At 33.8% G+C, this 19,034-nt stretch overlaps 2 protein-coding genes across 2 annotated transcripts; one reads left to right on the top strand and one right to left on the bottom strand.

Moving 5' to 3' along the window:
- The first annotated feature begins 425 nt into the window (after positions 1-425).
- LOC108205457 (uridylate kinase PUMPKIN, chloroplastic) lies at positions 426-7,607 on the top strand. The gene is made up of 7 exons (XM_017375422.2): positions 426-740; positions 2,572-2,716; positions 2,800-2,853; positions 3,317-3,408; positions 5,790-6,016; positions 6,812-6,988; positions 7,167-7,607. Exons 1-7 carry the CDS (start codon positions 568-570, stop codon positions 7,274-7,276), a joined length of 978 nt encoding a protein of 325 aa, XP_017230911.1. The 5' UTR covers positions 426-567; the 3' UTR covers positions 7,277-7,607.
- Positions 7,608-9,360: 1,753 nt separating this feature from the next.
- Positions 9,361-9,966, bottom strand: LOC108205458 (protein MKS1). The gene has a single exon (XM_017375423.2). The coding sequence runs from the start codon at positions 9,964-9,966 to the stop codon at positions 9,361-9,363; it is 606 nt and encodes a 201-aa protein (XP_017230912.1).
- Between the last annotated feature and the right edge of the window lie 9,068 nt (positions 9,967-19,034).

A 19,034-nucleotide genomic window follows, 5' to 3' on the forward strand; every position in this document is an offset into this window, starting at 1 on the left:
GATTTGAAAACAAATTAATAAAATAAGGCTATAATTTTATAATTCGTAGATTTAAACTATCATTATATATTTTTTAAGATTCCTCGTTCTTAACTACTCAGAATTTCATAGATTTTAGCGTTTCCTTTAAGATTTCTATTTCTTAACTGTTTAGAATTATATCTCTTTTCTTTTAAAAGTTCTATTTCTTACCTACTTAGGATTCGATAGATTTTAGCTATTATATTTTTGTTAAGATTTCTATTTCTTAACTATTTAGAATTATATCTCTTTTATGATTATTATTTTTAACTATTTTATCTATTTTCTTTCAAAAAATTAGAAAAGTTTGAATGAAGAGTTTATAGTATTTGATTGGTGAATAGAACGATAAATTACAGTAAAATTGATAACGGGCTTCCAGCCCAATGAAGAGCCCACATTACGACCTGCCTGTAAACATATCATCTACGCACGCTTCTTAGTTCTCAGTATTCTTCTTCTTCTTCACTGAGAAAAAGAAGAAATCTTCAGGAACCAAAATTGTATCCATCTATATTAAAGATTGCAACTTTATTATATTTTGAAATGGCCATTGCTTCTACTTTGAGTTTTAGCAGCTCAACTATCACTTCTTCACCTTGTTTGAGTTTCTTGAAACCACTTCACCATCAAAAGTCCAATTTTTTAACTTTGCCTTGTCAAATTCCACGTGGTAATTTTGTTGTTAAGTGCTCTGCTTCAGACCCTTTGAATGGCAGGTACAATTTCTGTATAATTAAATTTTTATTAATTTTTCGAGGTTAATAATGCATTCTCTCTTATGTTGGGACCGAAAAATATATTAATTTATCAATATTCTATATTTACCGAGGTTATGATGTATATGAGGATGGTTATTTGAAAATTTTATGTGGGTTAGGTAGTAATCGGTAGTTTTTTAGTTTCATGAAATTATTTGGTTTGATTTGTTGTTTCTTTGATTGCTGTGAGAATTTTTTATTTTTTGGGATAAGCATGAGTATGAGTGTCACTGTATGTTGAGACTACCTATTGAATTGAAAAGATTGCACAAGCTTTGTACTTTTTGAGAAGATTGTGTGTCTAGCTTAAAGGACCCTGTGAATGAAGTGTTTTTTTATTTTTTTTTCTAATGACAAGCGATTTGTGTTATCCTAAAATTGACTCTTGATATTCCAAGAAGTGCTACTTGCTTAAACGGGAAGAATTTCACAGCAATGTGATTATATGAATATATGATAGATGCTGCCAAAGTATTAAGACAATACCAAAATACGCACACACAAGCTGCACATCTTTTGGCCCTGCTCAAGTAAATTGGGTTTTACAAATGCCTGTCTTTCTTGTAATAGGATTATGACACGGCTGTGTTGGTGGGCTATACAAATAACTTCTCTCCATGGTTGTCACGTCGATAAGTCGAGTCGAGTCGATAGAGGTCCAGCTTATCGACTAGTCGACTAGTCGTAGACTAGTCGCTGACTAGTCGAAAAGTTAATTAATAGTTAATTAAATAATATATATTATTATATACATTATATACGTCGTTTCCTATAACTAGTCATATGTATATCAATCACAAAATAGATATGTTAGTTACAAACATATCTTTTCCCCCTTTTCATGTATACACATTAACACACTACACACATTAACTGTACCAATATATAAACAGATTATACTACATGTATATTCAGTTTTAATCAACTTATGCATACATAAACACATCCACACACAAAGATCTATAAACTTAGATTATCATGTTGATTATTGTTGATTTTGAGTAGTTTCATAGAATTTTATTTTTTTTTCATTTTAATTTTTGATTGAATTTTACACTTGTCGACCGACTAGTCGACCAAGTCGACCGACTAGTCGATAAGTCGATCAATTAGTCGACCAAGTCGACCGACTAGTCGACAATTCGCAAGTCGACCTCTCCAGTCGATTTTCTAAACCCGACTAGTCGACTAGTCGTCGACTAGTCGCGACTAGTCGAGCGCCGTGACAACAATGCTTCTCTCATTATACTTTTGCCATTGTTTGTTAATATGATACTACCACATGGAAACCACCATGTTGGCTGTCCTGGTATGTCATTATTAGTTCTTGGTCAGATAGTCGCTTGTACTTTGTTCTAGGCTCTAGCTTGTACTCGGCTGATAAAGTAATTGAGGATCTTATTACAAAAAAATTTGGATAATCTTAACTAAGAAGACAGAAGCAAACAGGTTATATTTCAGTTTTCATGATCGGTGTAGATTCTGTGGAAGTATTAGATTCTGAAGATTTGGTTCCTGGTGGCAAGATCGGAGCAGGGTTATCTCTAGAAAGTAAAGTTAATTGGTCACAAGAACAATTATTTGTTGTCTGTGGTTGGGTAGTGACTGCAACTAAATGACTACATGTTGGACATTTTTGTAACGCTGATCATTTGATAAAATTAGTTGCTTAATACAGATATTATAGATAGTGGCCATCATTCATAAGTGCACCTGTGTGTTTCTGAATTATGGAGTTAGATCTTGGATTCGACTTCTGTGAACTATAGTAGTTTATTGTCTTTTGTAGGCAGCGACTTCCTTCTGAGGTTCCATTTGGTGCTACATTGAACGAAAATGGTCTGTCAACGCCATCATTCAGATGGCGTCGGGTACTACTGAAAGTAAGTGGAGAGGCGCTTGCTGGTGACCAAAAACAGAATATTGATCCGAAGGTATGTAATGTTTCACGTATTTTTCTTTTTATTATTTCTTAGTTTAACAATATTTAAAGCAACACACTCTTTCATTTGCAAAGGTCACAATGGCTATTGCAAGAGAAGTTGCTTCCGTGACTCGGCTTGGCATTGAGGTAAGATTTAATTTTCCCGCTGCTTATTCTGTTACAATTGTGAACATAATTTCATATTATAAATGGTATTTTGTCTTTAGTATTGGATATCTTAGTTGTTTCACTTTTCTATTTATGCTCAGGCTTTTCTATTTCTGTCAAATGATTGTACATTAAAACACGTCATTGTTCTTATTATGGAGTCTGCCTGTAAATGTAAAGAAAAATGGTCATGAAATAAGAACCAAGATAAAAGTAAAGGTGAGATGAAAAGGTTTGTTTACCACTACCTAGTATACTGCAACAGTTGTTTAGGATTCAAATATTCCTATTGCATGCATGGTATATTGAATTTGTATGTTATTATCATTCTTACAGCTGACAAGTTCACTAGACCCTTAGACAGTTAGAATAACTGATTGAAAGCTCATGATTTGGTAAAGTAATTTTACTGACTTTTTAATTGAATATGTCCACTGTCCAGGTTGCGATAGTAGTTGGCGGGGGAAATATATTTCGTGGTTCTTCCTGGGCAGGAAGTAGTGGTCTCGACCGATCTTCCGCTGATTATATAGGGTAATTTTCTTCATATAGCTCTTATACATGCTATCTAGCATACTAACTTGTTTCTTTTGAAATATTTTTGAAGTTTCATGTAGAGGAAAGCACTTCCTTTCATGGTTTTCTTTTTTATTGCAAGTTCACATGTATATCATATGCTATAAATTTCCTTTGATCCAAAGTTTTATTACTTGAAAGTTCTCACATTTGGGATGCGGCACCTCTTAATTTTGAAAATAGTTTGAAATTGCACCTAGAGGTGGTAAATAGGTATACTTAAGCTGAATATGTCCAATTTTAAGTTTTATCTATAGCTGACTGTAAATAAATCAGTTTGCTGTGCCTAAGACAATAGCTTACAGTTTTCAGTTAAGTAATGAGTTGTACCAAGCTATTATGCATGCAATGCAGTATAACAATAATTTGCAGTGAAGTAAAGGAGGCACAAAACGTTTAGCCAGGTTCGACCGCCAATTCTAATGGTCTACGTCTTAGTCCCTTGCCAACTTGGTAAAGGAATATATTGTTACTCAAAATAAACCAATTACAGAATAATAATATCTATCCCTTTTAACCCAGTCACTGAAAGTAGCTTGCTATAATCCCTCGCAATTTGAGCAGAATGTATTCAGCTTGTCACTAATCTCTCCTTGCATTCTGTTCCTTGAACCCAAAAATTCCTTGAGAGGAGCTTCACTCCTGGAATTCTCCTGTTCCATGAACTCTTTGCCACGTAGAATTAATGAGGCTATCAACCCAGCTCCCTTGAGATCTTAGAACCCTTGTTTACTTTCAGTAACTCACAATTACAGATATGTCAATACAAAGAGAGTGAATTGTTTGCGACTCAGAACTGTATTCTCTAGATATAATGAAATCAATATACAAACAAGCTCGGTTTAGCGAACGAGATAAAAGCTTTTTCAAGATCATAGAGCTGTTTTTTCTTTTAAAAAACATTAGCCGTATTTATATATCTATGTATGCAACAGCTACTTTTAAGTTAAAACTATGTATACGTTTTTAGATCAGTTTAAATCAAAACTAGAAACATAAATGTAGGAGGTTAAACAACTAAAACGTTAAGAACGGTAACTCCTATAAATATGGGATGATATATAAAGGGTTGAGTTTTGAAAAAGTAATTTAAATTTTGATCAACCACTTCCTATAGTTTAGAAAAACGTTTGAACAAAAACTGTGAGCTTGCATGTATACTAAAATCGTAATACTATTTACAGTATAGATACCGTAATTCTTATCTACAACCGGATGATGAAATTTGAGAAGAGGTTGTGTTCTGATTGGACTGTGGATCAGCTTGCCGTTATATCGTAACAGCTTGCCATTATGTTGATATAAAAACATTCCTGCAAAACCAACTTACTGCAAGTAATAAAACAGGATATAATCAACCTATTATAAGTAAAATGCTAAAATCTTCTTATAGCTTGTTATGTGTGATCATCAAAACTTGGGATTTACATAGTCATGCCTCTTACAAAGCTTAGTCTGTTTTTCTTTTTAAATTGACACGATTTGATTCTTACCTCTTCTTCTTGTTAGAACCTCAAAAAAGTATATACATTATATGCAAAGGTCACTTTTGTTCAATCAAGGACACTGCCTCCCTGTAAATATAGGCAAGGTTGTCTAGGTTTTTACCTTTTCCATATCCAATCATTTCCCGGAAATATAGTTTTGAGCTTTATTTGGTAACATATGGGCATTATCGATACACTGTTTTGTACACTAAATCTTGGGCATTAATATTGTGCTGACCACCCCTAAACATCGGTAGCTATTGAAACATTGTGCAACGTGTACATCTTCTTACATACCAGTGTCAGATTCAGCCTCTTAACTAAGTATCATGTGTCCTGAAACTTTCTAGTGTATTATATGTTGAATAAATGTGAACTCGTGCAGCAAAATGCCTTTCCGTTTATCAGTGCACCCCTGTTCTCCTCCCAATATATTTCTAGGGAGATACAGACACCTTTGACTCTATGTAAGAATGGGTATGTGCAAGTACATGTATGAAGCTTCATATAATACTTCTAAAGTAGTATCTATACGTGTCAGTGTTATTATGATTATTTGTTCTGTTGGTATAAAAGAAGAAATGAAGAGCAATGCCGTATTGCCATGTAGCAAAATTGTACAACAATGTTTTTGGTAGCAATAGTGAAAGGATACATAAGTTGGTTGCCTAAACTATCTGGCATTTCTCGAAGAACTTAAAATGAAAAGATTTTCAGCATTTTTGCATTGCAAGATGAACTTAATTCAGTTTTTTACTTCATAATTTGATTGTCTTGAAAATCCATATTTCAGACTTGTGTTACCAAATAAGTTACATTCAGTTTGTCTTACTATGACTGTCGCATATATAGGATGTTGGCAACTGTCATGAATGCTATATATCTGCAAGCAACAATGGAAAGCCTTGGTATTCCAACTAGAGTCCAGACAGCATTTCGCATGTCTGAAGTTGCTGAGCCATACATACGTAGAAGGGCTGTTAGGCATTTAGAAAAAGGAAGGGTAGTAATATTTGCAGCCGGAACTGGGAATCCGTTCTTCACCACAGACACAGCTGCAGCTCTTCGGTGTGCTGAGAGTATGTTGCATATCTCATATTTTAATCTATATGAAATTCCTTGGATGTTGATCTTTGCATAAGTTGTATGGAACCCTTTAATGCCTTATTAACAGAAGTAATTTATGTGCCGTTCCTGATTTCAGTAATCACTATATCTTATATTCGCACTGGTTATAAAAGCCCACTTACGATACATATGGGCAGTTTGTAAAGAACATCACTTTATGTATAATCTCTTGCTTGAATAAGTAGTTCCACTAGGTTCTCAACTCATATATTAGTTATCCACCTAGTCAGTATACCATAAATCTATTGTAGCTTTGTAGGCGGAATTGTTAATAAGTGCGCAAATGTATGTAGGCGGAATTGTTAATAAGTGTGCAAATGTATTGAATCTTGTGTAGATATGTATATATGTAAGTATTCTCCTTAATCAACTCCCCAAAGGTAGAGACCACTTTCGTAGAGATGACAACTATTGTGTTAAGGAGGGATAACCTCTTGATATGAGAATATGAAACAACAAATATCTATTGATGTGAAGTGCTTCATCATAGGTAGTGTGTCTTTAGTGGCGACCAATGGATATTGTTTTCACTTATCTATACTGGCAGGACATTTTAATTTTCTTCATCGAGTGTACAACATTGTTTGCTAAAACATCTAGTCGACTTGGCAAGAGGAAAAACATCTAGTCAATGTAGTCCGCATACTCCTGATGCAAGACATGATAGATTGAAATGCAGAAAAAGACAGAAAAATCCCTAGAAAAGTGTTGTAACAGATTATTATGTTAACATTCAAGTGTTTCAGTTAATGCAGAGGTTGTGCTGAAAGCTACCAATGTTGATGGTGTATATAGTGAGGACCCAAGGGATAACCCTGATGCCAGTCTTCTCGAAAATTTAACGTATCATGAAGTAATATCTAAGGAGCTTTCAGTTATGGATTTAACTGCAATAACATTGTGTCAAGAGAACAACATTCCAGGTAATGCTTGATTGATTTTACAAATGTACTTGATATTGTGGTTTTCTTTTCTTTTTTATTTTTCATCCGTTTTCCATTTTTAACATCTTGTTGGTACATAATATTTATGTTGTCATGGAAATTGTTGCATTTACTTCAAGTTATAGTTACTAATTGCTCCACAACCCTTACTGTGTAGTTGTCGTTTTCGATCTAAACAAAACTGGTAACATTGCGAAAGCCATAAAGGGAGAGAAGGTAGGGACATTAATTGAAGGATCACGAAATGTTGTAACTGCAAGTTCTTAAAAGCGTTGCTAAGAGGAGTTTTAGCTTCCTGATATCATCTCGAAGGATCGAAAGTTTGTCAAGATATTTTTTGTAGCCTTGGTATTAAATTTTAGCTTGGGAGAATGAGTTTGATGCTTCCAAATCTAGGTATGAATGAAAGTTGTAAATAATGTACTACAGTTGCTTATTATTGGAGATTTTGACATATGAACCTACATTGAGCCACCTCTTATTTCCCTTGGGATTATGAGCTCAACAAGAATATTACTCCCTTTGTCCCTCAATGTTCTTTTATGTTGGGGACCTCTGTATTCTTTATGTTGGTGATAAATAGATGGTTTGACACGCATTTTAAGGTTTTTATTAAGTATAGTTTCATAAATTGTTTGGATTTTTTTATTCTTAATAAAAACTTAATTTTTAAATTTTTGTATAAAATAAAGAAAATTATTAAAATTTTAACATTCAAAAACCATTATTGAAGGGTTTTCCTTTTAACATTTGATGGTCATTCAACTTGCCATTTGATACAGAACTCTATACAGAAACATGGAGTAAATATGAGTTGTGGACTTGGTGTACGAGTGTGTTTGGGAGTGCCATTAAAAATTGTTGTGCTGTCAGAAAAAGTGTAGATAAAAAAAGTGTTGTCGTGGAAATCAGATAAATGTTTGGTAATTTGTTGATATTTGCATATGAGTTATAATATATAAAATAATGTTTTTGATGAGGATTGATGGTAAAATCTGTAAGAGTATCATGCAAAAAGTTGAAAAGCAGCTGTTTTCAAAAGCATGTGAGGACTTACTTTTTCTAAAAAGGTTTGTCTAGTGTGTGCTCGTAAGCACCAAATTCTATAATCAAAAACCACCAAACTTATAGAATTTGGTGCTTAGTGTGTGCTCATGAGCACACACTAGAAAAACCATTTCTAAAAATAGCTTTTTAACTAAAAGATATTGTTCGGTAAAGTTGTTTTAAGATTTATCATGCTGACAGCAACAGGCCAAACCGTATCTTAAATCACAGACGATTTGAAGTTTTTAAACCCTGACAAACATTTTGAGGCATTTAAGTACCAAAGTCTTTCATGGTAAGTCGCATCTTACAGCTCTTGATCACTCTCAATCCTCATAACAAGAGTTTCATTTTATCTATTTGCTGTTATGTCATGCCTAAACTCTGTCCCGTGAGAATGGTTACAGAAATAACTGACCAGAATTAATCGATGAGGGTTTACGAGGGATTTTTTGATAAATCAAGAATTTTTAAATCAAATTATAGTTTAAATCGGTGAATTGACATATTTTTTAAGTATTAATTTAGAATTAATCGGAAATTTTTTAATAAATAATAGATTTTTACAACACAATCTACACAGATAAAAAGTATGATAAAAAAGGAAATTTGAATATTTTTAATTTAGCAACTAGGGCCGAGTTTCGAGCCGAGCCGACTTGTTTAACTAATCGAGTTTAAATCTCTGCTCAAACTCGGCTCGTTTAATTTCACGAATAGAGTCGAGCCGGCTCGTTTAGCTAAACGAGCAGGTCTTACCGAGTCGAGCTAGTCATCTCGTATAATTTTACACATAATCAAGTCTAAACCTCTACCTGAACTCGACTCGTTTATTTTCACGAGTCGAGTCGAGCCCGCTCGCTTAATTAAACAAGCCGGAACCTTTGCCCAAATTCGGCTCGTTTAACGAAACAAGCCGAGCCCAGTTAAACGAGTTCAAGCCGGACGAGCTCGCGAGCAGCCCGACTCATATTACAGCTCTATTAGCAACTAATGAAATGTTTGATTTAGTTATGCTCTTAATATATTAACCAGCTATTAATCACAAATATACAAGTAACTTGTCATTTTTTCAGTCAATTTTTTTTTAAAATTTTCTTTTCATAGGTGCAACGAAAAGCATGACAAACTGATTTCAACGAAAGTATGATAGTAAAAAATTGCATGAATTTCACAAAATGTATGTATCCAAAAATATAAGATGGAGAGAGTCACCATTCTTCAACTTCCATGAAGTTGCCCATTGCTTGAAACTTTCTCCAACCAACGAGTTCATAAATTTAATGTGATGATCCAACAAATCGCTAAGAGTCAAAGTATTGACGAAGTAAATCAAAATAAGAAGGTGAATGTACAGAATTACCCATTTCACTTGGTAGTAGTGTTGTGGGACTAGGGGTAAATATGTCATTTCCAATGTACGGACTCAAATCATTCAACATTGACCAATCTTGATATCCCGGCGAAAACATGCTGGCCGGAATAGGCGGCAAGGTCGCCGGAGCGGGCGATAATACTCCTTGAGACTGATAAAACCCCATTTCAGCACCACTCATCTGGGCTCCACTGCTCCTTTCTCGCTCCGGAGGGCTGGTTCTTTCGATAGAAGCTAGTCTTGCAGCCGGAGAAATGTTACCGGAACTTGATGATGCGGCGGTAGAAGAAGAAGATGATGATCCGGTGAGTCTTTGGACAACTGACCTGAATTCGTTGACAGTTGTGTGGATGACTTTGGGTGAAATATCGTAGATTATGACTGGTTGACGAAACTCCGGCGCCGGAGCTAACGGTGGCTTTCTGATGGTGTGAGATACTTTGTGGACTCTTAGGGGAGATGGGCGTGGACCCTGCAGTTGTCTTCTGATCGGTGATGGATGTTCTTCTTCGAAAAAAGTCTCCCATGGATTCATGCTTGGTGCAATATTAGAAATACCCAATCACAAGCGACTTGACCTATACTAGAGTTTATCTTCTGTCGAATCAGGATATTGATTGAACTTTCATAAAAGTCAAGAAAATTTAATTAGAACTCTCATCGATTTTCACTCGATAAATAATTGTGCATAGACTCTCTCGAAAACCTTATTCCTGGCTATATTGTATAAATAAGTGAGGGAGTTTGAATAATAATAATGTTATTTGAAAGTGACATTCATGATTGGTATATATGCAAGTAAAGAAAACTTTAGGTTTTTTGTATGCATGGTGTGAGTTGAATACTAGTTAGAGTTTGTGATTGGTTAATATGAACAAAGTAGAATGTGTTTTGTATGTATAAATGCATATAGTATAGGGCTATTTTTTACTTGCATGTATTGATGGGAACTGAATAGTACTAGTTGATATAAATGACAAATTTGTCGATTAAAATGAAAGGGCACTAGACAGGGCAGCAGCAAATGAATCGAAGAAGAGGTCAACGCGATTGCTATAACTTGGTTGAATGTCTTTGTGAGTTAGTGTTGACTTTCTTACGTTGAAGCTTCAGTCTGAAAGTTTCATTGCTCCGGCTATTTTTCTTGAATCTTCTTTGACCTTCAGTTTCCACTCATATAAAAAACATAAAATACTAGGAAATATACTGTAATTAATTCCATTATTAAAATTCTAATACTCATCCGATTTTTTTTAAGTTTTCACTTTGAATATTTGAGCAATCACACTCCAACGTTTGATCAATTCTTATAATACGGGTTATTACTCTCTTCATTCTACAATATTAGACGTTTTATTATTTTTACGCACATACTCTCTTCGTCCCTTTTTTACATGTTCATTCTAATTTTGATCTGTCAAATTTACTATATTTTAACTGAAATTTACATGTATCCTATAATTAAGAAAAATAATAAAAATTTTGCCATCAGGAAATATATTTAGGCAATTTTAATTTGCAACTTTCAGATTTTAAAAATAATGAATAGTTAATTATAATATTTAATCAAAAATTAGTCAATTTGACTCTTCAATAATTAAAATAAACATATAAAAAGGGACTAAGAAAATATATATTAAAAAGTTGAGTTATGAAACCTTTTTTACCTTAAGTTTCATGTTACTAATTACTACTTTGTTTATGAGAATTATAAACAATAAATACTCTCTTTTACTCTTCTCTTTTACACTCTGTCCATTTTCCTGTGTAAACTTTCCAACAAAAAATTCCTTCCCTCCAAAAAAAACTCTATTCCGTATTCCCTCCATAAAATTAAAATTGTGGTTCTAAGTTTTTGTTTTGATTGGATTTCTCTTTTTACATAATGAAGGTTAGATATGTTTATGAATAATATAATTTTTCTCCGTCTCAATGAAGAATATAAATAATACTTTTGACCTAAATATATCTTGGGAAGAAACTCGTGAAGAACAGGATAATTCCTTTTCTTTTCTTTATATCTTTTACTTATATATCTAACCATTTGCATTTTTATAATAATCTGCTATATATGTGTGTGTGTTTAGTATTATGATTTGTTTGATATATTAGACTTCTAAATAAAGATTACCAGATTATATATGAAACACAAATTTTATATAGAAACATATACGTTTTAATATTTGAAGTGCATTTAATTATTTTTTGTGTTAAATTGTGACTTTTTTTTTCCATATATCTCATGTGAAAATGATGTTGCTGGTAAAAGTACGGGTCATTTTTTATTTTTTTAGGTTTGAATTTTGGAAGTAGGTAAATATTTTATGTAAAATCTTTTATATACATTATAGATGATCATAATAATTTTGATGAATATATATATATATATAGGCTCATGATCAAATAGAAACCACTCTTAAAATAAAAACTAGAAACCAATACAAGTTAGTGATATTCTCAGTACTAAACGTGATATTCTCTTTAGGATTTAGTGATCTGTGTTGCAAGAATTAGTGAAAACTTGCAAAAACCGCCCAGAATCTCCATATATGTTCCAAAAACTGCTCAAATCTCCAGATCTGTTCACGCTTTCGATTCAGATGGTGGTGACGGTGGTGGAGATGGTGGAGGTGAAGGTGGAGATGGAGGAAGGATGATTGTAGCGAAGGTGTGGGCGGCTTGAAGTAGGGGGTTGGAGCGTTGCCGGAATAGTGGTGGCTCCACCGCGTTTTGAAGTTGAGCCGAGGTGGAGAAAGAAGTATGAACGGGGCTGAAGGAGGTTGAAGCAGCGACCAAGATTGGGTTGGTGAAGATGAAGTGGAGATTGTATTGTTAGAGAAATAATGGAGGTGGAGGTGGAGATGGTGGGGGCGGGAGGCATAGAGGTGGTGGTGGTTATGGAGGACGTGACGACGGAGGTCGTGGCAGTGGCGGATGTGGAGGTGGGGTTGGTGAAGATGGAGGTGGGGTTGGTGATGATGGAGGTGGAGATGGGGTTGTTTACGAATTTAGTGGTATTTGCTTTAGGATTTAGTGATATTTCAGCTTGGTTTTTAGTTTCTAGAATAAGGAGGTTTCTATTGGAGTATGACTCTCTCTATATATATATATTTCGTAGGAACCCGCAGCCGTTACCCTTCGGGTGCACAGTGGATAAACCCACGAGCTCACACAATAGCCTAGCGGAACCAACCCTTGCGGGCGACGAATATAATTTACAAGAAAATGTTGCCGGAAGATATAATATATTTTTATTTTGGACTTAGAATGAACTTCCTCTAATGTTAGATTTGAATGAGCTTCCTCCTGATGAACTCCCTCTAAATGAAGGTAATTTTTTTAATTTTCATCTAGTTTGATTTGTTTTTGATAATTCTATATGTTTTTGTTATAATACATGATTTATTGATGCATGATATAAAAATGTTATCACAAATTAATTTTAAAATTTTAATGATAAAAATAAAATGAATATAGGGTTCGAATTAATAGTCTTCACTTTTCTTTTATATTAAAAATTTTATATTTTCTTTTTATAAATAAAATAAATATTATAATAATCTCTCTTTTTTTGTTTAGGTGATCAAAATGGATATCAGAATATGCCAAAGAGGTGTCAAATGCAATACGTCATGTAATATATCTGACTATGTTGAGAAAAAGTGTGAATGAAAAAACAAAATGGGTGTACAACAAAAGCTGTTGCATTAGAATTTTTAGTAAGCATGTGTACAGTTCAACGTATTTGAAAAAGAGTTAAACATGTTTCAGACAATGGAACAGTTGATGTGTCAAGTTAAAGGAGTAAAAATTGTGGTAGGACGAGGGTACAAATTGATCTTGAGTAGTTGCGAAATGTTCCTCTATCTAGACACACTACATTCAGGGCGGACCCAACATTTCATATTGAACCGGGCTAAAATTTATTATAATGTAAATGAAAAAAAATTATGTAATATTATAAAAGAAAAATAATATACTTGAACCGGTTAAGCGCATTTCTGCACAATAATATTAATAATTAATAATATAATAATCCAATAAATATAAATTTATTGAAAAAATATTTATTATTATCCTCAACATATTAAAAATTATTTTAAAATAATATAAATGCAATATACTATATTTCTTTTTTGTAAGGTGCAATATACTATATTTCTAATACATACTTAAAATACCTAAATTCATCTTTAACTGAACTTATAGTATTCCTTTTATTGTTTAACTAAGTATTGTCAGCAAGACATAAAAATTTATAAATAAGAAAATAATTTTTTTATTAATATTCATTTTCCAATTATTCATTGGCCTAACTTATTCCATATATATCCACAAAAATAATTAATAAGTATGAAATTAAGAATGTCAAAGTAATCCTCCTTCAAAGAAAAATTAATGAAAATGGATTTATGAATATAATAATATATGACTTGAAAAAGGTTCAACACTTCATAATATATATATATATGCTCTTGCTCAAATGAGAACCCCAACTAATGTGAGATATGAGATCTAATCTCAGTCACACATTTTTATCCCTCAATTGAATCTCAACCACATATTTTAAATTTCTATTTTATCTTTCATCTCTTTCATCCACCTCTCTACCCACCCCCAACCACCATCCACCACACCCACACCCAACCACCACCACCATCACCACCACGACGCACCAACACCACACACCGGCTCCACTCCGAACATTAGATCTACTCATTTCTCTCTCTAGCACTGTAGTAGCGCGGCCTGCCGCCGACCTCTGCCATGGCGGCAGTCGCCGCCGACATCTCTGTCACGTCACCTGCGGCCGACGTCTCCGCACGTCGCCAATCGCGGCTCGGCTTCCTTCGCCGTCGTCTGAAGCCTCAAGAAGAGAATATGGAGGAGGATAGATCTGAGGTTTGGAAGGAGATCGTGAACCAACCACTAATGACTGGTGGTGTGTTCGCCGCAGATGCTGCTCTTGGTGGTGGTGTGATTGTGTATCCGGTTGCTTATATGGTGATTTTTCTTTTTACGGTGGTGATTTTATTTTGTATTTGGTGATTTTTCAGATTTGTGGTGGCGGTGGTGGTTTCTAGATGGTGGCAGTGTGGTGATTTTAATTTTTTGGTGTTGATTTTTTGTTTTCTGGCGGTGATTTTTAGTATTCCGGTGGCGATTTTATATTTTACGGTGGTGATTTTATATTTGTCGGCGGTGATTTTCTGGTGGTTGCCGGAGGTGGTGGTGGTGGTCAACGGTGGTTGTAGGTGATAGGTAGTTGAATTAGAAGATGATAAAATATTAAAATATTAAATGAATGGTGAGAGATGAATATAATGTATTTAAATGAGTGGCTAAGATTAGATTTCAAATCTCACCATAAGAAGAGTTCTCATTTGAGCAAGACCCTATATATATATATAATAAATATGAATTAAAATTATGCATCATGAATATTGACTTTGTCAAATTTTAAAGTAATCAGCCTAAAATTGAGACATAAGTTGATAAATAATTTGTGCCACAGCTTGATAAAGCAACTTTATGAAATAATTTAAACTAAGAAGAATCATAGATAGTACATAACAACTACTCCGTAAAAATAGTAACATGAAATCGAAACGAAAGCGAAATTGGGGTTAAAGGTCTGAACTATAGGATAAAAGTTGGGGCTAGAAAAAGGAAAAGTTAGGCTAAAGATTTGTGATCAGCCGGGCTAAACTGAAATCAAGATCAAATATTGCTGGTAAATTTTTAGAAACTGAACAGGGGACTCGGGCTGGAGCCCACCATAGCCCATGCTACGGTCCACCCCGGACTACATTTCAATCTACAGCTCATGCTATAAAGGTTTCAACAACTACTTTATATAGGCGCTTCAAATGTGGTGATCTAAAAAAACATTCTAACAGTATCAAACCTTTTTGAACTGCTCAAATTATGAATGATAAGGTGGAGTTTTGCTTGTCAATGTTGGACAAGAATAGCTTTCCAAATAATCCACATTTTGTCAACATGGAGAATATTATTCATATTAATGAAAATGGTTATATTTAACCAAAAAGTTAGAGACTTATTATCTTATGGGCGATGAAGAAGAGCCACATATAACATGCAAAAGTAAAAATTTTGTTTTGTAGGTGATGTTTTTGGCTGCTATAGCTCGACCACAATTAACAAATAAGGACATGTAACTTTTTCCAGAAAGATTGGGATATTTCTTTTTGTTACCCAAGAGTCAACAAAAAGAAGCAGTGCTAATAAAGCTATGGAACCCTTGAAAAAAAAAGTCTCGACTTCAGTTAGAGGAGATATAACACGGTCATATTTTATTGAGAAACTTGTACCAGAAATTATTACTAAATGATCGGATATAAACGGATCAACTATTCAACAGGTTAATGCAAGAACTCATCTTGATCTAAATGATGTAGAGTTTTGTCAAGTTGTCTCACAACAAGCAGTGGATATCTGTTTGATGTATCAGCCAGCCAATTCTCTTGATCTAAACATCCTAGATCTTGGATTTTTTAGTGCTATCCAGGCCTTACGTTATAAGGACATCCCAAAAATTATAGATGAGCTTATTGGTGCAGTGGAAACAAGATATGAAACATGCTCACCCAAACTTTCCAATAGGATATTTTGCACACTACAAGGGTGTATGGTGGAAATCTTAAAAGTGAGTGGTTCCAACAAATATATCATACCTCACATTAAGAAAAACATACTTCAGAGATATGGTCAACTTCCACGCCAACTACAATGTGATGCAAAATTAGTAAAATAGGCATTCATTTACTTAAGTACAAATAATTAATCACTCTTTTATAAAATTAGTAAAATAGGAAAAAACTTTTATAAAACAAGGATATTTGTTTGTGGATTATGTATTCTAACCTTTGCAGTAAGGTGAAGTGAAGTGAAGTGAAATGAGGTGATCTTCGTTCTAAGACCCAAGTCCTTGATATATTGATGGGGAGTTAATAGTCATCGCACCGTGAGGAAGAGGAAAGACCCAAGACCTAATACCTAGGTGAAATTATACACCTAGAGGGGGGGATGAATAAGTGTTATGGCTAATATACCCAATTTTTATAAGTTACTGAATAATTAAACTGCCGAGACAACTTGCTGTTAAGATTCAAGATAGACTGTTAGTGAGCTAACAATGAATAAGCAATAAAGCAGTAATAAACAGTAAGTTAAGAACACAGAGAATTTTAGCCAGGTTCGACCCCAAACCCTATTGGTCTACGTCCTGGTCCCTACCAACTGGTAAGAGATTATATCATTAATCACTTAAATATTTACAATTACAAGATTCAATAATATAACTCCCTTCAATCCTTGTTCCTGTTATCAGCTTGCTGAAACCCCTGAACCCTAAATCAATAGCTCTCCAAGACCTATATTCTCCCAGGTATACTCTTCTCTAGCTAATTAGTTCCCTTGTTCCCTTGTTTCACAATCTGGATACTAAACAACAAACACTTACACCTTGGACAATACAATATAAGTGAATGAATACAACCGAAACTATGACCTCTCAATATAAATATATACGAATATAAGTACTAGAGCTCAACCACGAATTTTGCAAAGATAAATGTGTTGTATTTTTGAAGCTTGGTGTGTGTTCTTCTATCTCAAAGTAGAAACCACACTCGTACACCAACGATCACATTCCAACAAATTCTTAACGTTCTTGATCAAACAATCTCACGTTTAATTTGCTTGTAATATGAACGTTTGAGCACAATATGTTTACTGAGTAAGATAATAAAGACGTTGTTAAACAACTCAACAAAACGTTTGTATATAAAACTCAAATTAGTTTAGTGAAACTAGGAGTCTTAAAGAGATAAGAACGATTTGAAATAGAACTCCTATAATTTAGGATAACTGGTTTAGAAAAACTCTTTGATTAAAAGACGAGCTCTAATAATATTATATTGTATATAAATGAGAGTCCCTACATATTGTTTTCCTATTTAATCTCCTTGAAAAATTGCACTTTAATCCTTATCCGCATACATTCTGTTCACACTGTGAGCTTGCTGATAAGTATATTAATATCCCTGTAAGCTTGCTGGCAGAACAATAACAACTCAAATTGACATTAGCTATTAGCATAGTTATAATCAAGATCTCAGCTAGCTACCAAAGTACAGTTTCATGTTATAAGCTTGCTGTTAGTATGATCATCAAAATCTCGAGAGTATCACTAAGATCCAAGACCAGCAAAAGGTTTAGAAGTATAAAGCTCACTTGAAGATACACCGACTTTGACGAAGTAACGGGGGTTACGTTCCAAGACGAGTCTTGTAATTTACATTTATAGTGAGGTAGTAACGGGGAGTTACTGACCAAGATTATATTTTTAAAGGCTTCTTCCTCTGCTGTAAGGAGTACGTTCTTCTTATAGTGAAAACTCTCGAGTACGGGAAGGAGCTCGGGGACTGGACCAGGGGTGAGAGAATCCATTAGGGGTTGCGCCATCAGGAACCAGGATAAAATCTCTTGTGTGGTATTTTTCTTTCTTTTCCTTACACTTCCACACATAACGGTCATAACTCTCGATACGAGATTTTAAAAAGGGGTAAAAACTTTTTAAAACGACATAAATATTTTTAATCAGAAATTAAGCTATTCAACCCCCCCTTCTAGCCTAATTAAACCATCTATCGGGACCTAACATAAATAACAGAACCGAGGAAAATAAATTTTCCACATCATGAGAACAACCGTGGGGAGTATCTTCTCCTTGTTCTTCCGAAAATTCATTCAAATCAACGTCTGTTTTAGCATCATGATCCAAATCAATTTTTAAGGTTATAATGCTTTTTTCTTCATTTTGTCTTCTCTTTTGTCTTCGTATCCTCCCTCCATTGTCTAAAAGGCGAGTACTTTAGAAAAATAAGAATCGAATAGAGTGTGTAAAACAAGTATACATATGAACGTGAAAAAATGCATACTACATATTCTCAGTTTATATTGAAACAAAGAAGGAGATGAAAGAGTTCAGGTAGGTGACATTAAAGAAAGTAGCATGCAAACAAGAAAATTTTATAACAAGTCAATAGAAGTAATTAAAGATAAATAGGTGAGTAAAACTAGGGAATTGAAAATACAAAAACGACTATTATAATGGAATTCAAAGTTGGTAAAAGAAAACGTCTCATATAGTGGAATGGAGGGATTATTTACAAGTTTATATATGCATTTTTTTTTTATATTTTAGGTGTTTTACCATTACTTCTACTAAGAAAGTAATGAGATAACGCAATTTATTTCTTATGTACTGTGTCCATGGTAATTCCAATGCTTATTAGTCGATTTGAATAGTTGATTGATTTAGTTTCATGAACCGAAATTTATGAATTCTGGAAAGTATTTAAATGCTAAAAACTTATCTATTAACAATTAACTGTTATTGATTGGTGTGGTTTTTCTAAAATTTAGTGTTTAGCATGTGCTCATAAACACACATTTAGAAAAATCGAATCTTTATATCAGCACAAATGCAAGTAATCTACAGTTCTTTCACTCTATTATTACTCCCTCTGTTTTGTTTTAAAGGACGTTCTAGCTTTTTTATCAGGATTTAGAAGT

The sequence above is a fragment of the Daucus carota genome, chromosome 1 (assembly GCF_001625215.2).
Source record: "Daucus carota subsp. sativus chromosome 1, DH1 v3.0, whole genome shotgun sequence".
Classification (NCBI taxonomy): domain Eukaryota; kingdom Viridiplantae; phylum Streptophyta; class Magnoliopsida; order Apiales; family Apiaceae; genus Daucus; species Daucus carota.

Excerpts from the sequence above, each read along its gene's own strand:
- LOC108205458 (XM_017375423.2), bottom strand. The coding sequence starts at position 9,966 with ATGAATCCATGGGAGACTTTTTTCGAAGAAGAACATCCATCACCGATC.
- LOC108205457 (XM_017375422.2), top strand. The coding sequence starts at position 568 with ATGGCCATTGCTTCTACTTTGAGTTTTAGCAGCTCAACTATCACTTCT. Across the intron at positions 2,854-3,316 it reads TGACTCGGCTTGGCATTGAG|GTTGCGATAGTAGTTGGCGG; the intron begins GTAAGATTTAAT and ends TCCACTGTCCAG. Across the intron at positions 6,989-7,166 it reads TCAAGAGAACAACATTCCAG|TTGTCGTTTTCGATCTAAAC; the intron begins GTAATGCTTGAT and ends CTTACTGTGTAG.